We start from the raw sequence: 22,041 nt of genomic DNA, 5'->3' as shown, positions 1-22,041 counted from the left end.
CGGGAAAGCTGGTGGGTTGGTAGCCATTCCTGACGTTGACATGTGAGGTTCACGTTTTCTCACAGAGGGTAGCTCTCCCCTTACTAGGAACTTGTAGGACATCTTCCGAAACGTAGCCGGTTTGGCGTGTGACCTTATGACTTTGTGGAAGAATACGGTTACATGAAAGTTAATACGTGAGTGAGTTCGCGCAGAGAGGCGATTTCAAGGCCCGAATTTTGGCCACAAGTGAAAACGACGTCAACATAAATGTAGTTAATTATCTGTAAATGCTTCCCCCTTCTCTCTGCCCAATTGTGTGCGACTTCGGACGGGCCCTTCGTTTTGCAGCCCCTGACCTGTAAGAGATACTGTGCTAGATCACCAGGGGGCTTTCTCCCTCCTTGCCGTGTCGTGTCCCTCCCGTCAGCCGCTTCCCGGCATCTTCACACGAGCCGCCGCCGGCCACCCGGGCTGATTTGCTGGAGGAAATCTCGTCCAGGTCCTCAGTGCTCAGTGTTCAAAAAGAAGCCTCGTGGGGCATCTGTTGAGGACAGGAGCGGCCTGTCGCTGCCAGGGCTGTCCGTCACTTCGGGCTTGAGGCGGTCACCCTGAGGGCTCATCCCCGCAGAACTCTCCCCTGCGAGAACACGCAGGCCTGGAACAGCCTACGGATGCTGGGGGGTGGTTCTGTGAGCTGCTGGCACAGGGGCTGACGCGGGGCATTGAAACCTCCCTGGGAGCGAGAACGGGGCCCCAAGTCAGCCCGGGCTGTCAGAAGCGTGCAGTTCTGGGTAGACCAGGATGTACCTCGGAGCCTTCTGGGGACACCGTCCCGGCCCCGTGGCAGTGAGTGACAGTGAGCGGCCGGCCGGCCGGGCTTTCTCCTGGCAGTGTGCTCTGGGCCTGTGTCTCCTGTGGAGTGGCTTCTTCAGATTGTTCATTTAGTTGCTTTTTTTTCTCTAACTGCTCTGACTTTTGTAGCTAAGTGGCAGAGAAAGTGGGGTAGAGACGGGCCCTTTCCGTCCCCGCTTTCTCCTCAAAGTTGTCACGTTGTCGACGTCTAGGGCTGACTGCGTTTTAACCAAGCGGCCACCGACAAGGCTAACGTTGGGGTGACGTGAGGGTTTCGTCGGCGGTGTGCCGTGGCCTTCCACCGGCCTTCCTGACTCTCCTCACGGGGCCTGCGAAGCCTGCCAGAGCCTTCCGGGGCCCGCCTGGGGTTTTATTTCAGGGCGTCGGAGAGGTTTGTCAGCAGGGCCAGGCCAGAATAAGTTTACCCCGCAGGCAGGGGTGTGGGTGAGGGGTCAGCCCTTCCACGGGGAAGGGGGGACCCCCTCAGCAGGAGAGAGAGGGCGCGTGTGTCAGGAGCACGACCGGAACCCCTTTCGGTGCAGAAACGAGGACGCATCTTGGAACTGTGAAGAGCTGAGAACTTGGTGAATGAAGAACACTTAGTATGTAGTGATTCGTTAAGTTCAACATGGTTCTGCATCGGAAGAATCAAGAAGGAGTGTGTCCCGGGGTGAAGTCCGGACTTGTGGGAGGAGGTCCAAGCAGTCAGTCAGCCAGTTACTTCATTTTTAAGGAGGGTTCTGTGTCAGGTGGGAAAGAATATCTTCTAGGGTAATTTCTGTCAGATGAGGGAGCTTTTCTAAGGAAAACGGGAGGAGGGCTTAGTAGCGGTGATGGGATAGCTCGTATTTGGGGGCCCTTCGCTGGATGCCGGGAGTGTCTCTGGATCAGCACGTCCAGATCGCGGTTGACCCCCGACGACAAACACCATGACCGGTGGGGCTGGGACTTGACACTGGGCTCTCTCGCTCCAGGGCCCGAACCTACACAAAATCCACGTCTAACCAGCGGGGAATAGAAAGAGAGATATTCCTTAGAGTTTGGCTTGGTTTTCCTTAAGAGGTATTTACCGTGAGACCCACAGAAGGACTGGAGCCTATCGGTCAGGTCCCCTCAGGTTGGAGGAGACACCCCCTCCCCACATGTCCCCGTCTCTGGCCTCCTTAGGTCACTGATACTAGGAGAGGAGAGGGTGGTCTGACAGCTGAACCGCAGAGGCCAAGAAGCCAATACTGTGTGTGCACAGAATACGATTCGAATTGTGTTAATGAGTAGCCTGTGAGCGTTCATGTCCGCTCGCTGACTTGGGCCGGAGAAAGGGGCACACGAAATAGTACAAGGGAGCTTGTGTGGGTCACCAGGAACCTTTCAGAAGGACGTGACAGAGGGTGTCTCTGGCCTCTAAGGACAGAAGCGGGGAGCTATGGAGTCGGGAGAGGTCATCTGGGCACATTCTCTCACAGTGCTGAGAAAGTCTGAAATCAGGGTGGCTTCCTTCCCGAGGGCTCTGAGGGAGTGTCTGTTTCGTGTGCTGCTCCTAATTTCTCTTGGTTGCTGGCAACCCCTGGCGTTCCTGTTCTCCGTGGTGCACCGCTCCAGTCTCTCCTTCCACCTTTCAGGTTATTTTTTTTTTTAAGTTTATTTGAGAGAGAGAGAGAGAGAGAGAGAGACAGCACGAGTAGGGGAGGGTCAGAGGGAGAGGGAGAGAGAGAATCCCAGGCAGGCTCCATGCTGTCCGCGCAGAGCCCGACGCAGGGCTCCAGCTCACAAACTGTGAGATCATGACCCGAGAGGCAACCAAGAGTCGGCCACTTAACTGACTGAGCTTCCAGGCGCCCCTCCGTTTCCATCCACCTTTAAAAGGTCTTCTCTGCGTGTCTGTATCTCTGTGTGCAAACTTCCTGCTCCTTACAAGGACCCCAGACGTGGAGTTAGGGCCAACTCCAATCAGTGTGACCCCCTATCTAAATGACATCTGCCAAGAACTGATATCCAAAGGAGGTCACATTCACAGGTCCCAGACGGTCGGGAATTTGGGGGGGGGGGGTGGCTACGCTACGTATCCCGCCACACCGTGTAATGAGTTTTCTGTGTTTGAAGTTTCCGCTCGTTTTTTTCTTTCCTTCCTTTGTGTTATCAGTGAACATTAATATGTCAAGGCTGAAATCGTCATTCACCCACGCAGGTGGAGGGACTGTGACAGAACTACGGGCATAAGTGGCACAGCTACAAATGTTGAACTTATTTAGAGGAAGAACAAAGGCCATGAGGGCTGTTGCTGTTGCGAGTCTTGTTAATGATGCACCGAGTCAGCCGGCAACAGGGGCTGTCTCTTGTTACAGAGCACGGAGACTTTTTCCTGTGCCTATTAGCCACGGACTGCAATTCTATCCCTAGAATCTCAGAAATTTTGAGCTGTAGGAGACCTTTGGCATCATCTGCTTCTAACCGAATCCTTTCATTTTACAGAGGAGGCCTTTGGGGCCCAGAAAGGTTAAGTGACTTATTCAAGGTCACTAGATAGGACGAGCAGGGCAGGCACTAGGACCCAGGTTCTCAGAACCCCAAGACTGGAGCTTCTCCCAGCCCCATAGCCGTGGCCCGTCTCACTGCCTCTGTGTGTCCATCTCAAAATAACGGCCTTGGCCTTGGGAGAGCAGTGGTGGAACTACTACTAGGCAAGCATGTCGTAGAGACTGAGGCACCCCTGAAAGTTCCTTTGCTCGTGGGCATTTTGCAACACCTTGCACCTGGGGTTTCCTTCTTAACGGAGAGACTACACGCGCGGTTTTAACTATCAGTTACAGCATTTTATGAGTAAATCCACTCAAAACGACTGGTGGGGGCGGGAGAGGTGTGCGGCTCTCTGGCTGAGGACCGACCCATCAGGTCTGCGGTAAGCCCAGCCCTTCTTTTTTTTGGAGGTGGGGTGGGGGCGGGGGGATGCTTCCTTTCCCTCTGGCACAATACCCGGCCCCCACCCCCACCCCCACCCCTCCACCTTCTGTGTGGCTTCTTTTCCCCACCTGCGCTGCCTGATGTTCATATTAACCAGATTTCGCCTGCCCAGAAAAGGGAGGAAGGGGCCCACGAAACAGTACAACCGCAGCGTAGTTTGCTATGCCTGGAACAAGTTCAGAATATTAATCCTTTGTGGCAGATTGAATTGGAAAGCGAGAGTGCCATGAAATGAAATGCAGCAAGGTAAATTAAAACGAATGTCAGGAGTTTTGTTCTGAAATTGCCAGTTAATTAATGCCTGGTTTTATGCACACACACATATTCATACGTATTTAATATACGTGTTAAATATGTATTTTCATATACATATTTAATACACATATACGGCGCGCACACACGTCCTCTCTCACACTCACACGTACGTCTTCTTAAATTCTGTTAGAACCACTCTACAACCCAGCAATTGCACTAGATCTAGCTGCTCCATAAGTCCTTCCCTGGTTAATTTTTTCCTAGGCGAATTTATTCTCGTCCCCAAGTTCCTAAAGTGTAGATAGCCTTAAGATAAACTTCTTTTCAAACTCTTGTTGCACAACAGTGCAGTGGGAACGCAAACTGGTGCAGCCACTGTGGAAAACAGTGTGGAGGTTCCGCAGAAAGTCAAAACGAGAGCGACCGGGGCACCTGGGTGGCCCAGTCGATTAAGCACCCGACTCTTGGTTTCGGCTCAGGCCACGATCTTGCGGTTCATGAGTTTGAGCCTCACGGTGCTTGGGATTCTCTCTCTCCCTCTCTCTGCTCCTCCCCTGCTCGTGCTCTGTCTCTCCCTCAAAAATAAATAAATAAACATTAAAAAAGGTTTTTAAAATAGAACTACCTTAACAATCTGGTAATCGCACTGGTGGGTATTTATCCCCCAAAGTACAAAAACACTAATTCAAAGGGATAGATGCACCCCTATGTTTATAGTAGCATGCTAAGCAAAATAAGTCAGAGAAAGACCAATACCAGGGGCGCCTGGGTGGCTCAGTCGGTTAAGCGTCCGACTCTTGATTTCAGCTCAGGTCATGATCTCAGGGTTCGTGAGATTGAGCCTCGAGTCAGGCTCTGCACTGATGGCCTGGAGCCTGCTTGAGATTCTTTCCCTCCCCCTCTCTCCCCACCAACCCCCCATTCAAGCTCGCTCTTTCTCTCTCTCAAAATAAATAAACTTAAAAAAAAAAAAAACAAGCAAAGGGGGAAAAGAAAAGAGACAAATCAAGAAACAGATTCTTAACTCTAGAGAACATGCTGTTGGTCACCAGAAGGAAGGTGGGGGGATGAGGGAAATGGGTTGAGGACTAAGGAGTACATTGGGTGATGTACCAAAGTGTTGAATCACTGTTTTGTGCACCTGAACCTAATGTAAACACTGTATGTTAACTATACTGGAATTAAAATTTTAAAAAAAGATAAGCGTCTTTTCTCCCCAGTTAAAATGAGAGTTCTACTTCGTCGCGGTCCTACGCAATGCTTAGTACAGTGGTCGGGTCCTTGAGCCACTGAAGTTCAAGAGAGGTGGCCCTGGGGACAGACACCCTGCTCCTTGGGACTTCAAGTCCAAGGCTTGGATCAAGGGTGCATATCTGGACAGTAATAATTAAAATCCTTCATAGGGTTGCCTTCACTGAATTGAATTCAGTTTAAAACCTTGGCATTTTTTGAGGGTTGCAGAAATTAATTCTCTGCTGCATTTGCTATTAAAAAAAAGTTGTAGGAGGACATTGCCTATCACATCACTCAAGGTCCCCTTATATAAAGTCCCGCAGAGGCTCTTTTTAAATAACTCTGGTGCCAGAAAAACCCTGCTTCCCCTTCATATCTGTCATGCTTTCTGGGATAAGAGCACAGTACATATTCTGTTTCTTTCGATTTTGGAGAACCATAGGTTTGACTGGGTTTCCGTTTTTCCTTTCGCACTCAGAAAGCTCAGGTCCATTTCTAGGCTTGCTCCTGTACATAATCGTGTACATTGAAGAGGTATTTTTCTTGTCTAGATGGTCTTAATTTCTTCCTAAGATTTTATTAGTTGCTATTTTAAAGCTTTTTTCCCCTAATAAAAATATTTATTATTATTATGAATTTTGGAAAAGAGAAGAAAAAGTGTCTGTACTCTAATAACCCAGTGATTGTAGCATCTGGAAAGATTTGAGCATATAATATTTCCTTCTGGGGGCACCTGGGTGGCTCATTTGGTTAAGCGTCTGACTCGGTTCAGGTCATGATCTCGCATTTTGTGAGTTCGAGCCTCTGTGCTGACAGCTTGGAGCCTGGAGCCTGCTTCAGATTTTGTGTCTCCCTCTATCTCTACCTCTTCTCTGCTCAAACCCTTTCTCTCTCTCTCTCTCTCTCTCTCTCTCTCAAAAATAAACATTAAAAAAAAGAGTATTTCATTCTGTAGCATTGGAAATTGCAGACCAGAGATTCTAGAAGTAACAATGGCTTAAACATGCAAGGGATTATTCTCTCACATAAAAGAAACCTGGAGGTAGGCAGTACAGGTCTGATACAATGGCTCCATGAAATCATCAGGGACCCCAGGCTTCTGTCTTTCTACTCTGCTGTCATCTTAATGTGGCTTCTAGAATGACCTCAAGGTCACTTCATGGCCCAAGATGGCTGCTGGGGGTGCAGCCATGTTGCCTACATTCCAGGGATGCCGGAAGGGAGAAGGATGGAAAAGGAGTTAACTCCCTGCCTTTTAGGGAGTCTTCGGAGAAATCAGACCAGCGCCTTCAGAATTGGCTAGAATTTAGTCATGTTGATTCACCAACCTGCAAGGGCAGCTGTAGTTTTTTCCCAGGAGGCAGGACCATTTTACAGGTCTCTGTTACAAGGAAGAAGGGGAGACTTCCTTCTGGGAAGCAGTGAGCCGTCTGCTACATTTCTGGATCGTTCTCCATGCATATCTGTTCAGTGTTTTCTTGAATCCGTCTCAGATCGTTTGTGGAAAAAGTCAAGGCTTAGGTAAACATCAGTGTGAATAACAACAAAACACACTACACCGTAAGTGCCGCTCCGCCCTTCCATAGTTTTTCTGTGAGTTTATTATTTATACGTATGCTGATGGTGTATGTTTTGAATATTCAGTCAATACAGAGTTATCCAGGGCCAGAGGGATGTTATGCAGGTTTCTCCACGGGTAGCGTATTCTGATGCCCATAGGAACCACTCAGACATCCTGAATGATTAAGCAGGCGGCGGGGGGCGGGGGGTGGGGGGTCAGTGTTGCGGACCATGATGGAGAGGCCCCATCTGGAGGGGGCGGCCCCCTCTCAGCTCCATCCATTGTTGCCAAGTGAGAACACAAGCTCAGCGTTGCCAAATCTTCTAATTTTTTTTTTCTTTTTTTACTGTTTATTTCTGAGAGAGAGAGAGAGAGAGAGAACGTGCACACGCAAGGGAGCCGGAGAGGGGCAGAGAGACAGGGGGACAGAGGACCTGAAGCAGGCTCTGTGCTGACAGCAGAGAGCACGACACAGGGCTCGAACTCATGAACTGTGAGATCGTGACCTGAGCTGAAGTCAGACGTTTGACCAACTGAGCCATCCAGGCACCGTGATTTTTTTTTTTTTCCCAAGAGACACCAGAAATTCAGATTTTTTTTTACCCGAAATCTCCTGCTGTTTATATGTTGGCAGTCAATAAACTCATATTTTTAAATGCCAGCCACAGGCAGCGTCATCCGATGGGCTTCTGCTAGAGGATGTTTGGTCCGTCCCGTCCCGTTTTCCAGTTGGCAGCCGAGCCCGGGAAAGGTCAGGCGCGCTGTGATGTGGCTGAGGGCTTTGCTCTTTGGTCCCCACCTCAACAAAGCCTGGCCCTCCGTGGCTAATTTGTCTCAGAATACGAAGAAATAATAAAAATCTGAGGTTGAGCAAGGCGACTCTGAAGGTTAATTGGGTCCCCCCTTCAACCGGCTTTCTTTTCCGGTTGAAGTCATTTCGGCGTGGTGGAATCCGAGAACACTGGGCTGGGTTCCCAGCTCTGCTGTCTGTCTCACCGCTGTGTGACTTTGGGCAAGCCGCTGGTGTCTCAGACCTCTGCGTTTTCGGCCTTGTCCTTTTTCTTTCTTGCCTGCTTCTCTCTCTCTGTCTTTTCTTCCTTTCAGATAGTACAGCGTGGTGGTTAGAAGGAGGGCCTCTGGAGCCAGATACGAATCCTGGTTTCTCTACCTAATCGCTGGGTGGCCTTGGACAAGTTGCTCAAATTTTCTATGCCTCAGTTTCCTCATCTGCGAAATGGGGATAATAATGGTACCTCCTCCACAGTGTGCAGCAAGGATGCAACGCGTTGGTGTGCACGGAATGTCCCAGGGACAGAGCCTGGCACGTAGATTGCGCTATGTAAACACTGGCTGGCCCCTCCACCCCCACCCCCACCCCTTTCTCTTTCCTGTTTCCCCTGCTGCTTTGGAAGCCATGCATTTTCAGAGCACTGGGCCCGGCTCTGGGTCCCCACTCACAGGGAGCACGTTTAGCTCTTGGCGCCCCTCCACGGCCAGCCCCCGGCCCCCAGCCCCGATGCAGACCTGGCAGGCAGTGTGGCTTTCCCACCACAGGCTTCCAGTGCTGTGCTGTTCCTGGTACGGGGTTTCTGAGCCCGTCCACGCCCTTAGCCTTGTGACATTTTTTTTCTGTTGTTGCTGTATGTTTGGGAGAGAAGGAACGAGTCAATTGACTGCTGTCTTGACCTAAGGCCTTGCTGAGTTATTGCCTCGGTCACCCAGGTGATACCCGTCAGGTGCTTCTGAAGATGATGTTAGGAGATAAAGCGTGAGAGCCGTGTGGGTTTGCCTTAGCCGGAGTTCTGAATGCAGCAGGTAACTTGTCCTGGAGACCAGAGAGAGCCCACCAGCGTGTGGTGCCACCAAGATTTTCCCCGGCAGGTTTGTGCCAACAGCCAAGTGGCCGAGAGTGTGGCACCCGTGTTAATGAAAGAAATTGCCTTTTTCCGTAAAGACTCGAAAGGAAGAGAAACTTCGCCTGTGCTTTCATTTTAATTAAATTGCCTCTTTCTCATCCTTTAGAACCTGACCATCTCCTCTTTTCAGCTTTTAGGTTAATTTGAATAAGAGATCTGACCTGAGCGGCCCCGCTGGACAACTCTTCAAGGACAGTTAATATTCTCAGTAGAGAGGAACAAGGGGCATAGAGGTATGTATGGCCCAGACTTTTATTTTTGCTTCTCCTCCCTTTATGTGAGTAAGCAGTGAGAGGAAGTGGGGAGGGAGGGACTTATTTTCTTAATTCAATAAAATTTCAGTTCTTGACCCACAAGGAAACTGGTAAAGCCACCTGCTGCATTTGTCTGTTCTCTTCTCAACAAAGGGGACAAGAAAGAGCCATGTTACCAGCATTGTGTCAGAGAGACTTTGGAACTCCTGCTGGATCTTGTTTTGGGCCCTTTGCTCACTAGACATAAAAACCCGTATTAGTGAACAGCAGCATCTTGGAAATTTGTCTCCTGCCGGCTCGACTGGCTTAGGTGGCAGGGTTGTGGTGAATTGAGGGACCAGCGCTGTGGAACGCTTTGTGGTGCTGTGTATGTTTTGAGGCTGCAAACCCCATGGAGAACCTGATTAAATCTGCAGATCCTCACCACAGAAAGCTACGTACACACAAACCTTCACATAGAATTTTAGGGTGTTCCTGGACCCTAGAGTACGGTAGGGGACCCACAGACCCCAAGTTAAGAATCCTGTCTTAGGGGTTTATAAGTAGACTTTAGGAGACATGGTCCCAGGAGTGAGGTGACACGGGTCCAGAAGTTAGGTTTTAAGGCAGCTGTCTGATCATAAAGGTTCAAAGGTTAATACAGCTGAAAGTATATTTTGAGATCTAGCCTTGATTCAACATTGTGTTGGATAAATTTTTTTTTAAGTTTTTTTAGGTTTTTATTTATGTATTTTGAGAGAGACAGAGAATGAGCGAGCAGAGGAGGGACAGAGAGAGAAGGAGGGAGAGAATCCCAAGCAGGGAACCGTGAGATCATGACCTGACCCGAAATCAAGAATTGGCCACTAAACCAACTGAGCCACCCAGGCGCCCCATGTTGGATGTTTGAAAATTATTTTCTTGCCTTGACGGTGGAAGGCTAGTTGAGCCATGATCCTTGATGGCCTTTCTTACTGAGTTGGAACCCCTGCCAGAAATCATCGGCAGTATGTTCGGGTCCTGCATTTGCCAGAGTCACCTTGACCTTTGAAAAGGGTTTCTGGGGTAAAGAAGAAAAGGGGGTCTCTAGGGAGTTCATCCGGTTATGGCCCCCACGCATTTTCGGGAGATTGTTGTGTCTTGCCCCTTCTGCCTGTACTGTTGGCCACCGGAGTTCTCTGCTGACTGTTTTTAGCAGAGGCTAGTAGACGCCATTCCAGGGAAGCTGTTGCCATAGCTACCTTGGCTGTGAGTTACCATTTTCTCCTTTTTGTTAGCTTGTGGTTTCCCTGATTTTTAAGGTAACGCTAATGTGCTGTTTTTCTTCTGAGCAGCAAGGCAAAGACTGGATTTTTGTTGCTGTTGCCCTTGTTGTTGTTGATGTTTGGTTTTCTGTGTTTGGAAGGTTTGTGTGTGTGTGTGTGTGTGTGTTGTATGTAAGGTAAAGCTACCACAAAAGATAAACTATTAGGAGAGCTTGGGGGAAAAGCCAAATCTGCATACACATTTTCCACACTCCCGAATTTTGGTTTTGGTCTGGCGGTCCACTTTTACCCTGATTTGGGGACGAATGGTTGTAGTCAGGTACCCTTGGGGGGGGAAAAATTGGCCAAGTTGCATCTCACACTACCTGAAACCCCCAGGGTCAAAGATCGCTGCCACCTGGGCCGAGTCTGAACTTGACCCCAGCACCGGGGCTGCCCCCCGAGGAGCAGATGGCTGAGTCACGCCCAGGTCGCTTTCTCCCCTCCTGCTCTGAAAATAGGGGGTGGGACCCGAGGACGCGATAGTCACATGTGTAGGCAGTAGCATCCGTCCCGGTCTCTGTTCCAGGCTGTCACCATGTCACTTCGCACACACCTGGTGCAGAGCGATTCACGGCCGCCGGTCCACAGAAACCAGCGTGCCGCCCCAGTCTCTGGCTGGACTTTCCCCTGCTCCCCAAAGGATGTTCTTGTCAGTATTTTCTAAGTTGCTTATCTTCAAAGTGCTCGTTAGATTAAAAACAACCAAAAACCCTACCCAGTTTATCAGTGCTCGGGACTGTGTGTGATTTGGGTTGTCGCCAGTCCCGGTGATGGCTCGAAGGCCCCGATGGCAGTTGGCCCGGGGACGCTATGGACATCTCCTCGCTGGCTTTGCCTCTTAGTGTGGTGGCTGCTCCCCTCCTCCCTGTGCTTCTGACCCTAGACGTGTGCTTCTCCCCAGATCAAGATGAATGCCATGCTGGAGACCCCCGAGCTCCCGGCCGTGTTTGACGGGGTGAAGCTGGCCGCAGTGGCTGCCGTGTTATATGTGATCGTCCGGTGTTTGAATCTGAAGAGCCCCACGGCCCCGCCTGACCTCTACTTCCAGGACTCGGGGCTCTCGCGCTTTCTGCTCAAGTCCTGTCCTCTTCTGACCAAAGAGTGAGTAGACCTCGCGCCCACTGTATGCCCCTCTGCTAATCTGTTTGGCTGGTGCAGTGTTCAGAGAATCTTGTCACATTCTGTCCTCAAGGCATCCATGTAGGATAGGGTCATTGGTGTCAAAACCGCCACAGTCTCAGTACACATCTGGTGTTTGAATCCTGGAGGGTAGGAGACAGGGTCGGATCTTTGTTGCCTAGAAGCTTCCCTCCCTCACTGCGGTGTCAGCGTCCGTGACGAGGGCCTTGCGGAAAGCAGTCGTCACGTTTAGGTCGTATTCTAGCCCTTTACCAAGTGTGCTGTTGTCCGTCCTCAGACGGAGGAACTGTCCTTACCGAAAATAATTACTGAGCAAAAAAGCACAGACTTCCTAGCTGGGTACTCTCCACCTCCGTCGTTGAAAAGTACTGAATAGTAGCCAAGAGAATACTTGCGTTGTGAGGGAGCCAGGTCTCCCTGCCCGAGGCCCGGGCCTGTAGATGGGAGGTGCCAAGGGTGAACGCTGCTTCTGACAGAGGAACCCTGATGGCGAAGAAGCGGCAGTCTGCGTTCCGTCACACCTGTCTTCAAGCGGCGCGTGGTGTCATTTTTCCCTGGTGACGTCTTCCGAACAGCTCTGTCTTCCTTTAGGGCTCGGGCCACACGTGGGGCACGAAGCGTCCCTTGCTCTGCTGGGTCTGAATCCCTTCCCGCTTTCTCCTTCTTGCTGCTTCACCACCTGTGCCTCTTGTCGCCGATTCTACTCTGCCGGGTGCACCTTATCCGATGGAAGCTGCCGGCAGAGCCATCTTCCTGAACCGCGTCCCCTCGGGGCGGAAACTCGAGTTTCTGATACTCAGTGGATGGTGGTAGAAGCTTTCCCTCTCTCCCGACAGCACCTCTCACCCCCTCTAGGGGGGTCGGTGACATCGGGCAAACGATCCTCTTCTAAGAGTGGACAGATGGGCCACAGACCCATCTGAGAGTTTGGGCCCTTGCTTTGTCTTGTGTGATTATCTAGTTGATTTTTACTTACTCTTAGCCAAGGGCGACGAGCTGCCATTGTGGACTTTGTGTGTTTGGGGTGTTCGCGTGGAGTTTTCTTTGTTGCAACAGTGACGCCAGGCCCCAAAAGTTAAGTTGAGAGTGACTCAGAACTCAGTCGTGTCGCCTAATACTTGTGGAGTGTCACATACGGTACAGATGTCATCATGTCGAATTTGGAACCGCTAAGGGGCCTTCACATCACCACAGGGGGACGGGACAAGTGGGCAGTAGGAAAGTCGTTTGTATTCAGCAGCGTTTGCGGTGAGAAAGCTCTCCTCCCTGAGGGCTGTGCACAGAATCTGTGTGCTTTCCAAATCGGCCGGCATTTTTCTTCGCCACTTAATTTATTATTTTTTTTAATGTTTATCCTTTTTTTTTTTTTTTTTTTTTTGAGAGAGAGAGAGAGCATGAGCAGGGGAGGGGCAGACAGACAGAGAGAGAGAGAGAGAGAGAGAGAGAGAGGATCCGAAGCAGGCTCTGCACTGACAGCAGCGAGCCTGACATGGGCCTCCAACTCACAAACCATGAGATTGTAACCTGAGCCAAAGTCAGACGCTTAACCGACTGGGCCACCCAGGCGCCCCTTCACTACTTAGAGAATTCACTAGTCTGGACTGGCCAATACGATTGGCACCTATTTTCATATTGAGCGGGACCCAGCTAGACCAAGTTCCTCGCCATCTTATTTTTAGAGAAAAAAAATGAAGGTATTAAGTAACTAGGTAAGCTAATGTATAGATTAGATGAGTGCAAATTTCTACCCAGCGTTGGTTCCTGAGTAACTAGAGGAGGCCACAGAAAAGCTGCTGTTTTCCAGGCTCTGGAAAAACATCACATATGGTTTGATTCCATGATAATTGTTCCAAGCTTAAAAAAAAAATGTTGATTATAGCAGATCTGTACCTCTTTCAGTGTTTTCCTTTAAAAAATAACCTAGAAACATTAAACCCAACAGTTCTCTTTGTTCTTTTTCCTTCTGGCATGCTGTCTCCCTCAGCCTGAGGTGTGGCACCATATGACGTCCCGTTGAGATGGCCCCACCCACTCTCCTGGTGTGGAAGTGGATCCCTGGCCACAGACCTCCATGGACCCCCACTGCCACACCACCCCTGTCATTAACCAGCCACATGCTCCCTCCTGGTGAAACCCAAATTAGGGAGTGGTAGAGATCAGCCTCAGTTACTTACCCACAGTTTGAAGGTTGTTCCCCAAAGACTGTTTCCTTCTGAGACCTGTCCCTTTGAGAATGGGACCAGCCTTCTCCGAGCATGTAGGAACATTACTTAAACAGTTAAATTCTAAACATCCGAGCTCTCTGACTTGAACATGACAAATGATCAAAGAACAAAAGGATTCATTTTTTCCCCTCCATCTTGTAACCTTTTTTTTTTTTTTAATGTTTATTTATTTTGAGAGAGAGAGAGTGAACAGGGGAGGGGCAGAGAGAGAGGGAAACAGAGGATCTAAAGCGGGTTCTGTGCCGACAGCAGGAGGCCAGTGTGGGGCTTGAACTCATAACCTGTGAGATGGTGACCTGAGCCAAAGTCGGACGCGCAACTGATTGAGCCACCCAGGCACCCTAACTAACCTCTTATTTTTTACTTAGGTTCTAATCTTAGAAATAACTACATCCTGCTCTCATGTAGCTTATCACTAGAGTGTTTTCACGTTACCCTGTTTTGTCTATGTTACCGCATTTTAAATTTGCTGAGTCTCTTGTAGACATTATTCATTTACTCTTAATGACTTTAAGGTTGGACTCGTTTTTCCTCTCATTTTGAGGATGAGGAAACTTCCCAGTAGCAGAGACGGTAACTGAATCCAGCCTTGGTTCCCCTCTTACCCATGGAGAGATGGACAGACTCTTCTCAAGGTGCAGAGAAGTGAGCAGAGAGCACTAAGGGGCTGGACCGAGATGAGAGCCTTCGGCAGGACTGGCCCCAGAGCGGCCTTCCGATTCCCACGTGACCCTCTTTCTATTTTAATCGCTCTGTCGGGAGCCACTGTCCTTGATGTTCTTCCTCTGTGTCACATTTCTGTAACAGCCTCCCATGTATTTGAAGCTGAGGACAGGAAGCATGTCTGTTATGGGTGAAAGTGCTTCTCCTGAGACTTTGAAGATTTTTTTTCCTAGCGGAAGCCCGTCTGCAGCCTTCACAAACAATGGTCTGGGCTAGAAAGTTCAGTTAACTGATTTCCCGCAAACTAATGGTGTTACTCGGTTAACCTGACTGAAGGCAGCCGGTTATTATGACTTAGGTGTGGAATCAGATCTTATCCCCCTGCTGTTCTGCTATAGGAAAAAAAAATAAAATAAAAAGCTGATGAAAGGTGAAGATTGAAAACATGTTATGAGAATAAATTTTTTTTTCTCTGTTTCAACATTAGTTTTTGAATCTGTTTTAAGATAATCTATCCAAAGATACATTAGAAACGCATCTTTTAATGTCTGGAGGAAAACACGGCATGATGTGTTTCTTGATCCCTTAGCAACAGATCAATATTTACCTAGTGATTCACTTTTTTTTTTGTTCTCAGGAAATGTCTGCTTTCAGTGAAACCCGGCAGACTAAAGCTCAGTTCAGAATTGGGGGAAAATCTAGATGATGCTACAAATCTCCACTTTTTTCTGAATTAAAAGTTTAATGCATATGCATTTTCTGAAACTGAAAAGTAAAGTAAACCACATGAAAATCATCTATCAGTCTCCTACTCAAAGTTCCATCCCGTTACTCCTTGGGTGATCATCCCTGTGGGTTTTTTTTCTTCTGCAGAGACTTTCCCCTGCAAAATCAGGGGTCTGTCTGTATAGCATTGGGTGGCCTGCTTTAATACGGAGTATGCCATGGACACTTGCCCATGCTGCTATGTATTTTCTAACACTTGATTTTTAACAGCTGGAGAATCCTGTCAACCATTCAGATTTCTAGTGGCTGTTGGCCGCAGTGGTACAGAGTAAAAACTGTGAATTGAAATTTGGCCTGGGATGGAAACCTCGGTCTTCTACTTCTACACGAGCTGCGGAAACCAGGACCAAGTGACAGCCTTCCTGGCCCTTGGCTTCCTTCTGTGTGAAATGAAACAGGCAGCGCTCCCATGGTGCCCTTTGGCACGAGCAACCTGCGTCTAGTACCACTGTTGTCAACCACGCATCAGAGAAGTCCTCTTAGATGAAGGACCCTGGGGGTGGGGGGTCCTGGCTCTAGAGTAAGGACGAGAACGCAAAGAGAAGGTCTTCTTGTGTATCTGCCTTCTCCTACCTATTTCCATCCCCCATGTTCTAGGATGGGCTGGCAGTAGCCCCCTAGGGCTATGGGATTTTTAAGCACTTTTTTAAGGACTTTTTTTTCCCCCGGTGTTTTTTGTGCATATGTGTTTATTATGTAACATAATTGATTGACGCATACAAACTGTTTGGCCACTTGAAAGTTTCAATTAGAAACATATCTCATATAAAAAATTCCATTGATAAATGTAATGCCATTTCATCGTGTGAAGCATCATAACATATTTAACCAGTTTCCTATTTTATTGGGCATTTCTCTTTCCTTTTTTACATCCTTGTAATTATAACCATTGCGATGGTGGATGCATATAGAGATCTGATTGCTTCCTAGGGTAAATTCTTGTTAATATATTTGCTGTATAAAAAGAAATACTCAGTTTAAGGAATTTTACATATTTTGCCAAACTGTTTTCCAGAGGAATTTTTACAGTTTATTTAGTTTATTTATTTTGAGAGCAAGAGAGAGAGAGTGTGTGTACATAAGCAGGGGAGGGCCAGAGAGAGAGGGAGAGAGACAGAGTCCCAAGCAGGCTTCACACTGTCAATGTACAACTTGATGCCGGGCTCTGTCCCATGAACCGAGAGATCATGACCTGAGGCAAAATCAAGAGTTGGACGCTTAACCGACTGAGCCACCCAGATACCCTGGAATTTTTACAGGTTATAATCTCAGGAATGTAGTAGGTTTCCCTTTTCTTCGTATTTTTGTCTCTGTTTCCTCATCTGCAAAACAGGAATAATAGCTATCATATAATTCATTCCCACATTCTAGGCTTGTTGGGAACATAGGTTGCAATAGCATGTGAAAATGGTTTCTATGAAAAATGAGAAGCTTGAAGTTCCACGGTCTTGGTGGAGTTTTTCCCAATAACCTGCTGTTCTCTGTCTTACTGTGGCTTCCTTCAGCCTCTCCTGTAGTTGCTGATTCTCTCTCTTTCTCTCCCCCACTCTCATTGACTTCGGTGCTAGCCAGTCACTTTACACTCAGTACAAATAAGAGAGAGAGTCTGGAAAGGTGCTGTTGTGACCCACTCAGCAAGTCGCCTATACAATGCATCTCCTACTTACCTACTTTATCCTTAAAGTAGTTGGAAATAACGTATCTCCCTCCCAGATTTTCCAGCCTGCTCTGCGTAGAGCCCAGAAAAACCCAACAGGTTATGTAATCTAAAGAGGGGGATGGGTCATTCCCTCTCTTTATGCGCTCTAAGTACAAAGGGTATTTTGAGCTATCATTTACATATAGTAAAATGCACAAACCTTAAGTATACAGGTCAGGACCTTTTACATCTGTATTCACCCGTGTAACTACCACTCCCTTGGGCTTTTCCCAGAGTGTCCTGAGTCACCTCCTTGCCTCTGACCCACCCATGTGTCACAGTACCACCCGAATTGGCTTCCTGGAGCAGGCCGGCACCCCACACACCAGTGTGGCCCCAACCTACCTGTCCGGCCTCACCACCTGTGGCGTTCTCCTGCGGCCCACTGAGTGCCTGCCTCCTGAGCTCTTACCCCGGGCCATCCCCAGGTCCCCCCTCCTTTCTCCCTCCACCAGAGCGCCTCTCTCCTGGCATCTATCCTGAGAAATTCTCCTGATGTCTCCCCACCCCTCTTCAGTCAGAACGAGCCCCCCCTCTTCCCACCTGCGTGTTTCCCCAGCATGGGGTTCCTGTGTCCATTCAACACACTCCACCTTGTTTTCTGGGAAATCGTTTCGATCTCTTTTCTTCATCTGTAAGGTACGGGTGTCCCAAATGCAGAGCCACACTCGTGAGAAGACAGGACAGGATCCCTAGTGCGCGCAGGTCTTAAGTATAATGCTCTTTGGCCTTTCGTTTCCCACTGATGGATGTGGGTGAGGGATGTTGCGCTCCAGAGAATCAGTGTGCCTTTAACTCTGACAAAATTGTAGTTTTGGGGACGTCACTTACGCTGTTTCTGAAAGAAGACACCTTGGGGTTTTTTTCGGTCTTAAATTAAAGCGGGGCAACCCCAGATATATGCATAAACGCAGTTTGCAGCCTCCACCCTCCCCTCGGGCCCCGCCGAAGTTTCCGTCACCAGGCCCTGGTTGGGAAGTGAAGCTACGAAGCAGGTGCCCCATCCCTGGAAGCCTGCTGTTGAAATTTCTATATTCCCTGTGGGAGGCCAGGCTTCTGCTTTTTCACTCATGAGCAGGCCTGTCGGTGTGGGTCGCGGTGTAGCTCAGGATGAAGGCATTTGGGAGCTGGGCAGAGTGCTTAGCTAATAGACAAGCCTAGAAACAGATCGTTGAGGTGCTTTTACTGGGCACAAGAGACGTGTAGGAACCCGCAGGGTCCGGAGAAGGAAAGCAGTGTGATCAAAACCACAGCCATATGTTCGTGGGTCCTTTCTCTCCTGGAGACTAGTCTCTCTTCTGCAGCCAGCTAACACCTGTACTCACTGGAGCTGGATTATTGTCCTCTGTAGGGGCGAGAGATCCCTGAGACTTGGAGATCAGAGCCACACCCATTCCAACATCGAGCCAGAAGCAGCGGCTGACTCTGCCCTGTGTCGTGCCCTCCCTGAGCATTTCCTCTTTGAAGTTGCTTCAGACACTCGCAAGAGAATGGCAGAAACGCCATGACCTTTCCATAGGTGGCTAATGGGTTTATGTCGTACTATGCTTTTCCCATCTCTCCTCCTCACTCACCAGGGTACAAACTCCAAACAAGGCTCCTATTGGAATGTTGTGCTCGTCATAATTCGTCCATGTCTTTGGTTTCCGTGAGTCTTGGTTAACGAACATTTGAGGATCTACTTCTCTGATACCCGTGTCGGTGATCTTAAAGAAGGGTCATTTTTAAAAACGTTTTCATTGTAGGGGCATCTGGGTGGCTCAGTCGGTTGAGTGTCTGACTTCGGCTCAGGTCATGATCTCGCGGTCCGTGAGTTCGAGCCTCACATCGGGAGCTGTGCTGACAGCTCAGAGCCTGGAGCCTGCTTCGGATTCTGTGTCTCCCTCTCTCTCTGCCCCTCCCCCACTCATGCTCGCTCGCTCTCTCTCTCTCTCTCTTTCTCTCAAAAATAAACATTAAAAAAATTTTTTTTTAAGTTTTCATTGTAGAAATTTTCTAGAGGCACTTTTTTTTAATGCACAGCTGTGGTTCCTGGTTATTTCTGAGACAGCAAAGCAGAGATCTGCTTTCTGATTTTTCTCTCAAACAGTATCAACCCCCTCCCTATGGCTTCATACATATTCTACTTCCTGACAGTATCTATTCCTCTTTTATCTACTCTCAATAAAAGCCCAATTCTATATATAAAAATACTGTATTTGTCACAGATGTGCAGGATACACTATTTTTGCATATCAAGGATGTACTAAATAATTAGAAGTACGCTCCAGAGAAGCACTAATCCTGATCACATAAATAGTGCGATATATGGAGTTATTGGAGACCCTATATCCTTGCTATTTCCTTCCTTGCTCTCTCTGTAAGGCTGTCTATTTGTGGCACCTGGGTGGCCCAGTCGGTTGAACGTCCGACTTCAGCTCAGGTCATGATCTCACGGTTCATGAGTCTGAGCCCCTCATCGGGCTCTGTGCTGTCAGCTCAGGAGCCCACTTCAGATCCTCTGTCCCTTTCTCTGTCTTTCTGCCCCTCTGTCGCTCACGTTTTCTCTCTCTCTCTCAAAAATGAATAAACAGGTGTGCCTGGGTGGCTCAGTGAAGCATCCACCTTCAGGTCTGGTCACGATCTCAATGGTTCGTGGGTTCGAGTTCCACGTCAGGCTCTGTGCTGACAACGCGGAGCCTGCTTGGAATTCTCTCTCACACTCTCTCTGCCCTTCCCCCACTTGTGCTCTCTTTCAAAATCAATAAATAAAAACTTTGAAAAAATCTTTAAAAAATGCATAAACGTTAAATATATATATATATATATGGCTGACTATTTGCAGTGACAGTGGCAGTGGCAGAAGGGAAGCTAGGGGGCGAGGGGCTTAGATATGGACGACTGATATTTGCCCAGTCTTTAGTAAAACACTCTGCAAATGTAGCTCCACACACTCCCTTCCAGTCGGGTCGCTGCCCCCAGCCCCCTCCCGGGTGGAAATTCTGGAGCCAACACAGCTTATTTATAGTGAGTTAAAATCGAAAAGAATTTCATTATCTTGGGCTTAAATTCTTCTTAATTCCCTCTTGTTCACAGAGACATTCCAGATCGGATTTAGATCCTTTCCTCCTTGGCCGAACACTAAAGCTTTGTGCTTTTTATAGGATAAACTCCTAATTACCGAGTGTCTTAGTTTCATTGACCTGTTAAGTTACCCATTTTAAGAGCTGTGCAAATATTTCCTTAGATTCTTATGGTGAATCGTTAACAGTTGATAAGTCGATCTGTAGCGCTACAATGTGCTTCTTATGTAGACACATTTCCCCGGAAGTTTTAAGAGGGCACTTGAAAGATGAAAGGCTCAAAATCATCTTTACTGAGACTGCATATTGATGGTTAGCATCGGTGAGGTCATGTTTTCGGGTGACTTCCTCTTGAAATTGCTTGTGTTTCCGATGAGATGGCCCGAACCCAAACTGTCAAGGTTAGAGTTTCCAATAAGCCCGAGATACTGTCCTCTGTGCCTATGCTGAGCACACATCCCAGCTTTTCCAAGACGGATGGGTTTCCTCAAACGTGGGGCTTTCGATGTTAAACAGGGGAGGTACCAGCCAAACGGGGATGAGTTGGTCCCTCTCTGTGTTACTCACTGTCTTCTGCCATCAGATGGTGAGTTTTTTACACACGGGTGTGCATTTGGGGGTGGGTGGTTAGTTGGCAAGTGGCCTGGTTTAATTCAACTTTTAGATGCTGTCCACCTGCACTGTCTCTGCCCTAGCAGATCACCCATCCAGGAGGCCAGGAGCCAGGTGCTGTCATCCTTGAGGCCACTTGCACTGCATTAAGATGACCAAGCTGAGGCTGTGGAGAAAATTCATTTACTTTCTCTAACCTGGGTAGGGACAGAGACTGTAGCTTCTTGTTAGGGATTGTGCCTTCGGGCAGGAATTGCTGAAAGATCTAATAGATTCGGAATCCAAACTATTCAAGACTCCCGTGATTTAGTTCAGATGGAAAGAGGCACATCTTCCATGTGCCTGGACCTCCTTAAGGCGATCGCTTCCGGTTCTAAAAATGTATGACCAACCACTGCCCTATTGTATTGTCCAGCTTGAGTTTATTCTTCAGGGCTCTGCTATGTCTTTCAAACGGCAGAAGGGGCATGGGCTACCATTGACGCCATCCCACGGAGTTAAACCCAGCACCTCCGATGGGCAGGTGGACCTCTGCTCCGAGCAAGCCTGTCCCATCGCTGGGTCACCCCCCCCCCCTTTCTCGTCTTTCCCGGACTAGGCTCCAGGGTCCGTCTTTGTCCACCAATCAATCATCCTTACCTTTACTTAAAGTTCTTTACTAAACGGAATCTGCTTACTAGGACTCGCCAGGGGTCAGATCCATTTTGTGGTCCTTCCCAGTATATGTAGTTGGCTGACAGCTGGTCCAGTACTCAGGAGCAGGAAATGGACCTTGTTTTCCAGAAAGTCTAACCTTTCTAAGAGTAGCCACCGTTTATCAGCTGCTCGTGTTTATTGACTCTGTAAATTCGCTGGTCGCCGGTTCTGATCCCAAACTGGTCTTTTTCTCTGCCCACTTCCCGGCACGTCTCCCTTCATTATGATAGATAGGGTACTTTATGCTCCAGAGCAGTGTCTACTTTATTGGTAAAAGTATAATTAGGACAGTAAGGTGGCCACTGTCTTCTGGAGGGTGAGTGGGTGTGGTCACCGTTCCCGTGCAGCGCCTCGGAGCTCAGAGCGGACTGTGGTCTGCGTTCCGCCCTCATCGGAGGCGCAAGTGCAGGAACCAGTCCCCCTCAGCAGCCTTGAGAATGACTTCCCTACGGGTGGAGTCTGTCGAGGGCCTTGGGCTCTAGGATCACAACCTGCGAGGTGGCATCGTAGTTACTCAAGAAGGAATTTTCCTGCGTTTCTAAAGGAAACCTGCCGCTCCGTGAAAGTCTAAGAAGCGAAGCTTTCACTGCTGCAGAAAACCGTGATCCTTGACGGATCGATGTTTCGCGCGATTGGATGAGACGCCATCCCTGTTGCCACCCGGTGACTGTCTGGCAGGCGGAGCGCCACCCTCCCCCCAGGGCTGTGCCCTCCTCGGAGCTGGTCATCTGCCCACGGTGGCTGTCTGCAGTGTCCCAGGAGCCACGGAAATGAGTCAGCCCTCGAGGCAGCTTCTGAACCGCCCTGAACCTCTGTCAGGTTCTCGTCATGGTGCGAGGGCTCTAGGTCGGCCCGGGCCAC

The 22,041-nt window shown here is 48.9% G+C and overlaps 1 protein-coding gene across 2 annotated transcripts in view; it reads left to right on the top strand.

Annotated features, from left to right (window-relative positions):
- ABHD2 (abhydrolase domain containing 2, acylglycerol lipase) overlaps positions 1-22,041 on the top strand; it is a 105,542-nt gene that overhangs the window by 15,189 nt on the left and 68,312 nt on the right. For both annotated transcript variants that reach the window (XM_042988084.1, XM_042988085.1), the window contains exons 2-3: positions 8,888-8,990; positions 11,199-11,398. In XM_042988084.1, coding sequence (XP_042844018.1) covers positions 11,205-11,398 — 194 coding nt within the window. In that variant the 5' untranslated portion in view covers positions 8,888-8,990; positions 11,199-11,204. The remainder of the gene's footprint in view (positions 1-8,887; positions 8,991-11,198; positions 11,399-22,041) is intronic.

Source organism: Panthera tigris, chromosome B3 (genome assembly GCF_018350195.1).
Source record: "Panthera tigris isolate Pti1 chromosome B3, P.tigris_Pti1_mat1.1, whole genome shotgun sequence".
Taxonomy (NCBI): Eukaryota; Metazoa; Chordata; class Mammalia; order Carnivora; family Felidae; genus Panthera; species Panthera tigris.
This window is presented reverse-complemented; position numbering and strand designations above follow the sequence as displayed.